The sequence below is a fragment of the Trichoplusia ni genome, chromosome 2, assembly GCF_003590095.1.
Source record: "Trichoplusia ni isolate ovarian cell line Hi5 chromosome 2, tn1, whole genome shotgun sequence".
In the NCBI taxonomy this organism is placed as follows: Eukaryota; Metazoa; Arthropoda; class Insecta; order Lepidoptera; family Noctuidae; genus Trichoplusia; species Trichoplusia ni.
Window position 1 is genome coordinate 2,722,843 of NC_039479.1, and position 12,147 is coordinate 2,734,989.

The 12,147-nt window shown below is 37.5% G+C and overlaps 3 protein-coding genes across 3 annotated transcripts in view; 2 read left to right on the forward strand and 1 right to left on the reverse strand.

The window, feature by feature from the left end:
• LOC113503345 (guanine nucleotide exchange factor subunit Rich) overlaps positions 1-12,147 on the reverse strand; it is a 32,061-nt gene that overhangs the window by 9,923 nt on the left and 9,991 nt on the right. The window contains exons 13-14 of the mRNA XM_026885237.1: positions 11,956-12,116; positions 11,222-11,293 (exon numbers count right to left, since the gene is read on the reverse strand). Of these exons, the coding sequence (XP_026741038.1) occupies positions 11,222-11,293; positions 11,956-12,116 (233 nt within the window). The remainder of the gene's footprint in view (positions 1-11,221; positions 11,294-11,955; positions 12,117-12,147) is intronic.
• Positions 5-5,470, forward strand: LOC113503421 (cuticle protein-like). The gene is made up of 4 exons (XM_026885389.1): positions 5-1,452; positions 1,528-1,626; positions 1,704-1,800; positions 2,074-5,470. Exons 1-4 carry the CDS (start codon positions 1,369-1,371, stop codon positions 2,850-2,852), a joined length of 1,059 nt encoding a protein of 352 aa, XP_026741190.1. The 5' UTR covers positions 5-1,368; the 3' UTR covers positions 2,853-5,470.
• LOC113503449 (cuticle protein 19-like) lies at positions 5,510-7,587 on the forward strand. The gene has a single exon (XM_026885429.1). It carries the CDS (start codon positions 6,742-6,744, stop codon positions 7,327-7,329), a length of 588 nt encoding a protein of 195 aa, XP_026741230.1. The 5' UTR covers positions 5,510-6,741; the 3' UTR covers positions 7,330-7,587.

The window sequence follows — 12,147 nt, forward strand, 5'->3', positions numbered from 1 at the left end:
GAGGATGTAGTTATGAGGAATAGTTTATAAGTGTGTGATTTTTGGGGTATTATGCTAATGAGGGGTTTAGGACGATAGATATAGGCCTTAATGTATAGGTAGATACTTTGTCACAATAACTTTCGTGAGTTAGATTCATAATTGTTTAATATAATTTTATTGGCGGTATTCATCGGGATCGTCCAACTAGTTTTGGACTAAATTGGAGTCCTAAATCGTGACGTGACTATTTTAATTGGCTTAAAATAAATCCCAAAAATAATAGTTTTCTAAATCATGGAAACTCGATTAGATAAATCCTTAAAACGGAAATACTAATTGTCGTTGCTATCAAGTCTTATAAAGCGAAATCGTAATCAAAACGTTTAAGTAAATCACAGGTTTGATAAATTAATGTTATTCCCAATACAAGGTCCGAACATAATCCTAGCGTAATATAATTACAGAGACAGTTATCAAGTTATCTTGTAAATAATACACAAACGCAGCCTATCGAGGCGGACCCAATCTGGAGCATGACGTGGCACCTACAAAATGCGGTCATTCAGATTTCGCTTAGGGACCGCGTGTCATTATATCAGACCAGTATTTGAATATAATTAGTCACCCAGTATTGATAATAAATGATTCGCGATAACGTCGTTTTATGTCATGTTTTGCTTTAAACACAGGTATTTATGTTTATATCTGTTTTGGTTTAAGTTTTGATGAGATATACGAGTAATATAAATACAAATGTGTTTCGTCGTTTGCGTAAACTTAAAGAATGCAACTGTTCTTTTCATAGTATGAACTTTCCCCTTGAAATAAATTATAACTTTCAAGTTCAAGATCACCTGTCATAAAAACTGTTAAAAGGATGAATGTGTTATGTTATACAAGTAATATCTGATAATGATCACACTGACCGACATCCGTCGGTGGAGCGTGCTATCAACGAGTAGATTACAGCGCCTAGACATCGCACGCCACGCGCGGGCGCAACTGGAGCAAATCGTCGCATTATTAACGTGTTTAACTATATTGCGGCAATAATACTAAGAACTGCCCATTAAAGGAAAACTTTAGATTAGTTAGAACATTAAGAAATATGTTTAAGGATGGCAATCATATAAATCATAGCTGCAATTGATCGGCTTCCGAACTGAAGTCAGCTGATAATGCACGTCCGTGCGCAGGCCCGCGCGTCCTGCACCCGAGCCCTCGTTACATATTAACACACGTTTTCACTGCCCGAAGGCTGTTCTATGAAAATGAGGAAGCCTGATGCAACTCTTGGTGATTGTTGTTACAGCTAGCGCGAGCCAACACACCGAACATTCCACATCCGCAACTTAGGACATGAAGGTCTAAACCAATCGCCTATAAATGCCTTCAAGTTGCTCAAAGCTAAGCAGTGCGTTTTTGACATCACGTCTGTGCGTCTCCGGCATAATGAATATCTACGTAGCGGTCAGTGAAATACATTTGGACAGAATTATTTGTTTTTTGAAAATGATTAGTGAAAAGTGGTTTTGAATTTTGCAGATATCGTGTCTCCTCGCCTTGACGGCGTCTGTCTCGGGTGACGGACTATTAGGAGGAGGACTGGTATACGCACCAGGCCATGCCTCCGTAGATTATTATGTGAGTAGTTCTAAAACATCAACAATATTAAATCCAAGTTTTTTCTTTCTCAAATAACAGTGCGCTTTTTTCTTTAGGCCTATCCCAGATACGCCTTCGAGTATGCAGTAAGAGATCCCCACACGGGGGATAACAAGGCGCAATGGGAAAAACGAGACGGAGACACAGTTAAAGGTGTGATGAACAGTTTAATAAAAAAATAAAAAGCACTTCAAAACTTCAAAGGCTTATGAAGTCAAAAAAACAATCATTAAAACTATCAACAATCAATAACAATGTTGTTTCGTGTTAAGTGTGCTCTAGTTCTGGGTCGTAACAGTACCAATGGTAGAAGTCCGTGTAAATCTAGTTACTTGTCAGACCAGTTTCCTCGCATTACGCTTTGTAAAGGACTAATGACATGATGATGAACTCGACACTAATCACATCACTTTTATTTGTTTACAGGGGCATATTCACTTGTGGAACCAGACGGCAGCATTCGTATAGTAGAATATTGGGCAGATTCCAAATCAGGATTTAACGCTGTAGTGAAGCGAGTGGGGCCTAACCTGCACCCGGTGACGATCCCGGCCTCTATCTATAAGGCGCCGATCCCAGTGCTGGGTCATGCATCGGCCATTGCACCCATCTCTGTGGGACCTGTGGCCAAGCTTGGAGGCCTAGCGGGCGCTCCGCTCATCTCAGGCCCTATCATCGGAGGCGCTGTATCAACAGCAAACCTTGTGAAGGCGGCGCCTATTCCCATTGCGCCGATTGCACCTGTGGTGGCACCTATCATTAAGCCTGCGCCCATTGCTCCAATTCCAGCATACGGCTCATACGGACCAATTGGGCCTATTCCTAAACCAATTGCACCTATAGCCCCCATACTACCATCATACGCCGGGCTCCCGGGACCTATATACAAGGCTGGACCAGTATACTCTGCGCCTCTTCCTGGACCGATTTACAAATCTGGTCCAATATACCCAGCGCCTCTCCCCGCCCCCATCTACAAAGACGGACCTATCTACCCTAATGCTGGTTATTCCGGCGACCTGCTACTGAAGGGATCCCTTGGCTTGCAAGGATACGGAGGATACGGCGGGATAGGTGATGGCTACTCGAAAGGCCCGGTTGGTCCAGCTGGCCCCGGAATCTTGAGTGATCTTGGTCATGGCTTACTCTCGAACCCATGGATAAACGCCGGCTCATTAGGATACGATTACCTCGGCAAACACTAATATACAGTACTGTTAAATAGTAACATCTAAACGCCGCTGCCCATTGCTATTATTTTAATAAATTGCCCTCAATATATAAGTCCCCTTTATAAGCTTTAAAGTAGGACAGAGTCAAGTAATTATTGTACATAAGATATTAATTATTTATGTTGTTAATTATAAGTCAGACTAGCACTAATAAAGCATATACCACCGTGTGGTAGAATTTTGTTGTTTTTATTAAGCCCATTTGAAATAATGGTTAAAACGCGGTATCAGTAATAAATTGTTGAATAAAATGCCCTGTACAGGTATCTAGTTAATAGCAATATCAATCATACTTTAGTCAGTCTTGTATAATCCAGTAAATAAATTTACGATTTCGTAATACATGTACAATCACGAGCAAAAAGTTATAAATTTAATTAAGCACCACAGTTCAACATAAGCTGTAGTTGTTTTCTTAATTCTTTTGCTTTATTAATAATAAGCAATGGATTTTTTATTATAATTAGTTTTAATCAAACGGATCTCATCTTTTTGCTGCTTGCTTGCATGACTGTACATGTAATACAAGGGTATAGAAAATTACATTTGAATAATAGATTCAATTATCATAAGAAGATGATTGTCAACATTCCATGTTTCTCTCCATATAGGTACTGAAAATGTATTTCCTAATTTTCAGTCTCAACTAATTGAAGGCTTCCAGATATACAGGATTTTGATCGACTTTAAGTGTAAATCAAACTTAATACGAAGACTGCACAAATATATGAGTTTCATTTCTAGGGGAATGTTCTTTTTTATTGTATAGTTGACATAAGTAATATTAACAAAAAAGATAATACATCTTGAAATATGAAAAACCACTAAAACAAGATGATTAACTGAAGTAAAAAGAAGAACAAAGAATTATGGAAAACAATCTCGTATTTTTTAATTGTTTTAGTTAAATATATAAATTTAAAATAGTTAATATCGTGGTAATTAATAAAATAGTTGTTACGAAAACAGAGGCAGTAACTGTGAAGGTCATGCACGGTTGTTCACTTGTTAACCTAGATATAAGTTTATTAAATATACAGAAGGCGACTAGACAATTATTTGCAAGTATTTCGCAAGTACGCACTTATATCCAACAAGTAATATCAGCTTTAAAATGAAGCTTTGGATAACTAACGACACTAAGGGTTCCATACAAATGCTACAAAAAAAAAGTCGGTTGGGTGACAAAAAGAAACTTGCCAAAAAAGCAAACTTATGACCGTTAGAGAAGATGCTTAACTTCGATCTTCACTTTTTTGTATATAAGAAAATTTCAACAGTTTAGCTACCACGGTTCAATAGATACAGCCTGGAGACAGACGATTAGACAGACGGACAGCGTAGCCTTAGTAATAAGGTTTCATTTTTATCCTTTGGCTACAGAATACAAAAAAACTAGATATATATTTGGAATACCGAAAAAAGTTCTGGACGGTTAATAAATCACATACAATTTTCTTTAAGCTGCTTTACGTGGTCTTTATAGTCTTTTTTGACCAGGGCTTTTAGCTTTCTCTGATAAGGAACAGTTGTTTGAGTTTTAGTTATCTTTGCAGAACAGATCAAGACTTATGGCTGAGATTTTTTTCATAAAGTAAATTATGGATAAGAAATAGAAAAAGTCACAGAATTGCAAAGGAAGTCCTATTCTTTATGGGAAACTAACTACATATTACCATTGCACAAACTTTAAGAAATAGCGTTATTGCTTTGTATGGTGTATTGCTAAGACACATCCGTTATTACTGTACGCAACAATTTGCGAAAATCAACATTGCGACGTTGAAAAATAGTTACATTTGTATTAACAATTTGCCCCGTCGTCACAAGAAATGAATCTATCCAGAAAAAAACGATAAGTAGAGTTTCAAAATCGATTGAGGTTGGTCAAGTCTGTGATGGATGGTTAAGAAGACGAGTCTTACGACGGAAGAGGACATCATAGCTTTAGACACGAGTTATAATGTAGGAAGATAGTAAGGTATACTCCGAAATGACAGCAAAGGTATGCAATAAGACATAAATGTTTAGGTTATCACGGTAACCAAGGTTCATTTGATATAGCCTACTGACAGACGGGCGCACATACAGTGGGGCCTTAGTTATACGAATCAATTTTAGCCTTTGGGTGCAGAGCAAGCTCTCAATGTTTTGTGGATAGAATGGAAACTGTTAGGTACAATAAGTTAGTATTTACTCGTACAAAATTTAGGGCACGACAGGCTTGAAACAATTCGAAGGGCAGTAAACCTACACTAAGAACCGCTAGGGCGTAAAAACTTGAATTACATTAAAATGTGTATGACACAAGACTATAGTCGCAAATAATTTTAAAACATATTTTAGGTTTAATGCAATTAAGATTGTTTGAACCAATGATAATGATACAAGTACATAAATACTACTTTGTGTCCAAATGGAATCAGATCTTAAAACGAACTAAGTATTTATCAGAATTCATTTTATACACTTTTTAATACATTAATTATCTCTTTACATGTAATTAAAACATCCATAAATTAATCACAGCTTACTATCCGAAAGTATTTATCAAAAATAAAAATTTAGTTTCCATATCAGAATTACCGAAATAAAATAAAACAAGCTATAAACATAATTATAATTTAAAACTATATCTAATCGAGTGCATTTTTAAAGTTACATGAAAATATGTTTGGCTACATTTTTCCAGCGGCACAAATCCTAATGAATTTGAACCTGGTACTCGCTCGGTATATTATGACAGACTGACATGCAACGCTGACAGCATTTGTAATAAATCGTCGTGATACATACAACTGTATCATGTATGTATTTATGTAAACATATGAATGGCATTTCGGTACAGGCGAATAAAAGAAAAGGTTCTGTCTAGGGACGACGAATACTATTTTCTAAAAAAAAATATGTGGCACAGTAAGTTTCATCTGTTATAAGCTTTGGATAGCTGTTATAAGTTTAAGTTTTGAAATTACATAAGCTTTATTAGATTAGGAAACTCTTGTTGTAATAATCTATTGTAGTAGCAAGTGTTTTAATTTAGTATTTTGGGAGATAAATATCTTTCATTAAAAAAATATTTTAATAAAATATATTTTTTAAGTGTTCACTATGACTACCATTATTTACCTCTCTCAGCAAGAGGTTTCATGCATAGGTTACTTAAAAGAATCAGTAGATACTACTAACATAGGATACGTTTCAAAAGTTTCAGGAAAATAAATGAAAATTTATGGATGACTTAAAATGGTTTCAGATAAATTAAGATCGATCCTATTTCCTAAAATAAGGATCTATTTTTTGTAGGTACTGACCCAAATTAGTAAGGTAACCCTAAAACTATGCCTATTACAGACTTATTAACAATAAAAAATATTTACGCACACAGTCAATGTTCATGTTTCGAGTGTATAATGAACCAGTCATTATGAAACGGGTCACACCAGTTCCTCACTGCGATACACTTATAAAAGGATTGTGAATATTGACAGGCAAACATTCGACATATCACCATCAAACAAAATGAGTCGACTTCTAATGGTTAGTGATATTTAAAAATATTAATTTAAATAATTTTGTGCATTATTGGAGAATCCGGTGTCAAGCATTGTAATGGGTCGCCTAGTGTTTATCACTCACATTGGCGACATGATTGCTTCATAAAGAAGATTGGATGTTCTTTGCTGTTTAAAGTTTGCCTGTGGAGTGTGAACTTATTTGTGATATCGTGCCTCATTTCAGATTGCGTGCACACTCGCTGTAGCTATTGCTACTGTCTCCGCTGGCGCAATAAACATAGTTCCAGTCATTGATAAAGTCGTAAGCATCCGTTTTGTAAATCTACGAATAGGTACGATTTAAGATGAATAAATATAAAAGAAAAACTTTTCTTTCTCAACAGGACCATTCCCGATACGCGTTTAACTACGCAGTCAGCGATCCGTTAACAAAAGACAACAAGGCGCAATGGGAGACGAGAAACGGTGACGTGGTGAAGGGATCGTACTCGCTGGTCGAGCCTGACGGGTCCCTGCGCGTAGTGGACTACGCCGCGGACGGTCTCACCGGCTTCAACGCAGTTGTAAAGAAGATCGGACCAGGAGTACATCCTCCGGCTATCCACGCTCCAGTGATTCACGCACCAGCAATCCACGCACCAGTTTTAAAAGCCGCTGCTCCTTACACGATACTTGGACCAGTGAACTACGGCTTCGGAGCAGCGCCGATCCTTGCTAACCTACCCAAACTCACATCGTACGGACAGTGGAGCCTTCCCTGGGACCCCTTCACCCATTCGTACGGAGGTTGGGTACCGTTAGCAGGCCCCTTGATTGACAAACCCTACGTGACTATTTTCAGCACGAAGCACGTTAACGGCAATGTCCATAAGTGGACAACTGGTCCTATACCGCTGTATGGTAGAACATTAGTCTTAAAGAAAAAGCACTGAGTTATAGTCAAATTATGTAAAGTAGGTGAAAATGGATAGATGTAAATTTGTATTGCATCGAAACATAATAATTTTTTCGCATCGACCAAAGAGTAATGTTCTTGTTACTCAAGAAATATGAGTATTAACCGTCTTCTTTGTATTGGGTATTGATTTTATAATCGCCGAAGAAGGCCACCGACTAGTCTATAAAGATTTGTAAATACAGCTGTACTAAGACAATATATTGTAAAAAATATATACAAGCATTTAAACATTTTCTTGGAATTGTTATTTTTATTATGACATACACCTGAAATTGTAAGATTATTTATTTGTCACTGAATGAATGTACCAAAGTTCTAACAAATAAATTAAATTAAAAATAATCCACTACTACTACTTCTTCAGTTATACAAAAGCTATAAAAAAACTTGCTTCTCTAGTAGTTTGTCAATAGGGATGACGACTAGGTATAAACATAAACATCTGTTTTTGTCCGTCAGATAGATAATTAAAAATATCAGAGAAGTATTTTCGTCTGTACATATCTGAATAATAAAATAGTCAAAAAACCGTTGTAAAGGAGGAGTTAGGAGAGAGGCGTAACTACTTTGCAGAAACAGGAACGACTGCGACGTCGTCTTCGTATAAACGAAGTAATCACTAAGTTCAAGCAATAAATAATAAAAAGCAAAGTAGTAACTGTATGACAGGACCTACGTTTCTCATAAATTGGTTCATATCAAATTCAGTAAGTATTACTTTAAACATAAAAAAACGAAGACAAAAAACACATGCCTACTTGTGTTTTATAGCTGAAAATCTTATATTGATTAGGGCTGCATATCGTTACCAAAATATGTAATAAGCGAAGGTGTTTAACGGTAAAATTTTGACAATCGCGTCAATTTTTATGCTCGGATTATAACACTTAAGCTCAAAATGTATTTTATGGGGATGAACTCAAAGTATATTATACCTAGTCCTACCATTTCAAACAATTCATTTATAATATATGAAATAAATAAATAATTATTTACTCATTTATTAAATTTCTTGTCTAGTATACACTTTTTTCTAGAAATAGCATCACTAGGCCGATCAGTGATGTATTTTTTATTTTTTGGGATAGGTGGCAAACGAGCAGACTGGTCGCCTGATGTTAAGCGTTTACCCATGCCCACGGACACCCGAAACACCAGAAGACAAGTGCGTTGCTAAAAAAGAAAACGCATAAGAAATTAATTAGTTTATGTTTATATTAGGTATGACGTCTATTTTTAAAGCAGCTCGTGGCTAAACTACAACGGCACAAGTTGATCGATCTCAGGTGCTACAGGAGCTACACTTGATAAGGTTGGTCCGTGATGGGTGACCTATGTCACAACGAGTTCTTTTGTGTTTCGGAGGGCAAGTTAAATTGAAGGTGTCGGCTGTTATTGGTACATCTTTGACATCCATTACGGTTAGTCAGAAGCTGGAAAGTCTGACAATCAGTCTCCCTATGGGATATAGTGTTGCCCAGATAACTGGGTTGAGGTTAGAATGACAGTCGTTTCTTGTAAAAAAAACTGATACTTAGCTGCATACGGTTAGACTGGAAGCCGACCCAAACATAGTTGGGAAAAGGCTAGGATACTGATGAATATAATAAGCTTAGACAGTGGTCAGTAAATACAAAGGCAATTCCTATCAAAATCAAAAGTTTTTATTTCAAGTTGGCCGTTTTCCACGCTCTTTCAAAACGTTACAATGATGACTCTAGTTGCGCGGTTCCAAAGTGTCATTCTTATGGAAAAGAACCGGCAAGAAACTCCATATCAATATCGATTATATCACGTTGTGCTATAGGTAACAGCCTTACACTTTCTATAAATGGGGACACATCTTAAATTCAGATGTACCGACTACCGGTAGGCGCTAAAAACGTTCTTAAATTGAACACATAATGAAATTTAATTACTCATAAATAAATCATATTATACGCTCCTAATAACACATTTGTATAACAACTAGTCATGTATAACATCACTTATGAATACTAAGCTGTCACGGACCGGCTCGGAACTAGATCTTTGACAAAAACCGGGACGGACTCGGGTCGAATAATTAGTGTTGTATAAATAAGCATTTCACTTTTGACAAAATATCAGTACACTTCGTTAGCTCACTGGAGTACCTTGCAACCAAGCAATATGAACACCATTGTGACGGTAAAAGCGACTCCATGGTTTAAAAAACTCTCAAGAAGAATAAAAAGTTAATTAAGAAAAAAATGATAAATAAAACCTTCCTTGAAATCAGAAAAATCTCTAAGTTTTGAGACTTAAAAACTAATATACTAATTAAAATTCTACACCAATATATATTTATCGAATATTATAACGTTTTATGTTTATGTAATATCTCTGCTTTGTTTTAGGTCTCATGCCTTTTGGCATTCGTAGCGGCCATCGCAGCCAACCCTCCGGCGACGATATCATACTATCCAGTTACTACCATTGAGAAAATTGTAAGTACCTTAAACCTTATGCTTCACATATTCTTTTTACATATATAGGACAAAATAGCAATTTTAACATATTTAACTTGTTACAGCCCAACCCGAATTACGGATTCAATTACGCGGTGAACGACCCCTCGACAGGCGACAACAAGGCGCAATGGGAGACCCGCAACGGTGACGTGGTACGGGGGGCATACTCCTTAGTGGAACCCGACGGCAACGTGCGGCTCGTGGAGTACACAGCTGACCCCCTGACCGGGTTCAACGCGGTAGTCAAGCGTAGCGGCCCCAACGTGCATTCATTTTCTGCTGTCACACCAATAGTAGCTGCACCGATAGTCACCAAGCCGATCGCTCCCGTTATTACTAAGCCAATTGCTGGATCTATTGGACATTACGGACCGATCGCGGATTATGACGCCTACCCCATTGGACCGATCGCACCTATCGCTCCAATCGCGCCCGTTGCCGAAGTTCATCACCAGCCTATCATCACCCCCATCATCGACACTCCACCAGTCATCGCCCCAGTGCCCACGCTGGACTTCCTGCCTGTCTACCCGCTGCCCGCGCCGGGCCCGTGGGCTCACCTCTCAGGCGCCTCGTACGGTGCCAAAGGTAACATAGTGCGTCGCTGGGCCGCCGGACCCATCTCGCTCGATGGTAAAACCCTCACCATCAGAACCAAGCACCATTAAGTTAATTTAAGTTTCAAATGTAAATAATTCTATAACTTACTTCTCCGTGTATAGGTAACCTACTTAGTTACTCACGGCGCTAGTGTGTTCTTGCATATGTGATGCATGCAAAAATACACATAGGTCATGTTAGAAGTTAAGTTTGTAAGTTTGATGGGTAATCCAAAGCAACGAAGTGTACCTGAATAAATGAATATTATACGAAATCACTTGTTTTTTTTGTAGCAAATAAGCTTGAGTTTGTGATCAGTGTAGCGTTAAATAGGCTCATTTAGTTATGCGTGCCGAGCACTCACGACACGCATTTGTCGATAATTTATGCGTTTTCGTTACATAACCACATTAATTGGATAATCGTTGGGTATTAAAAATATCTATTCGAGTTTTAGAAATTCCGTTTGAGTCATTGGGTTAATAGCGCATAGCGGTTGGTGGTTTAATGTAAACAGACTTTTCCTACTTGGATAACTTATGTAATAGCTACGATTATTTTATAATTTTATGACCATTACTCACGTCCTACACAAATGTATAAACAAAACATTACGCATAATCGAAGCACAATAAATATGCAATTTTATTTCCAGTCTGGACGGGTGAAGTCGTTAAATAAAATATTATATAAAACCTATATATTATGTATTTGAAAGAAAGATATTAGAACAGAATCTTTATCTATTGACTAAAGTATTAGTGTCGTACTCACCGGGTTGTTGTCTTCGTCGACGTCATACTCTTCTCTTTGTACCATCATCAGTTTACCGCTTGCGTTAATCACCTGTAAATACACATACATCATTAAAAACAATTAGTTTCAACACATACCGGTTGATTAATTAACGATATGAAGGCTGGAAACATGAAAAAAGAAATTGTTTAAGAATAAAAGAAGGTTGCCTTTTTATCAGAGCTGTATGTAATTAAAGGAATTGGAATAATATTATGTAATCACATTATTTTCTTTTAGAACATTATGTGAACTCCATAGCTACAATAGTTCACTCAGTAGCAGAACTAAAAGGTCCCGTTTTAGTCTTTGATATGAAAACTGTAACTAAATTAACTACTAAAAACTCAAGTGTCTGGATGACAGATCGAAACTGAAATTGATTGAAAATTGAAATTGAACAGATTGAAAAAACATTTAAATTGTTGTCGTATAAGTAACTTTATAACATGTAAACAAGGTTGAATTTTCTAAGAATTACGAGACCCAATTTTAATGGTTATCATAATCATTTCTTTTAAGAAAGTTTATACTGTCAAATTGCAAAAACAGTATATTTTACACAGATACCTACTTTTAAGTAAGATACATACCTGATACAAAGTATAATATAGAATATAGGTATTATTTATTTATGAAAACTTCTTATGCATACAAGTACAAAGGCGGACTTAACGCTAATGATTAGTATCAAGTAAGCATGTAGTAGTGACCAGCGAGTCGGGCTGGCGCTGCTGCAGCTGCAGCGTGGCGGCGGCGGCGCGCGCGCGCGGCGGCTCCTGCAGGCGGCACAGCGACGCCGACACCACGCACGCGGGGTGCGACAGCGCCGACACGTCCACCGCCTGCACGCAGCGCAGCGAGATGTCGCCCGCTGCGGGGTGAGCAGAGAGATCAGCTGCAGG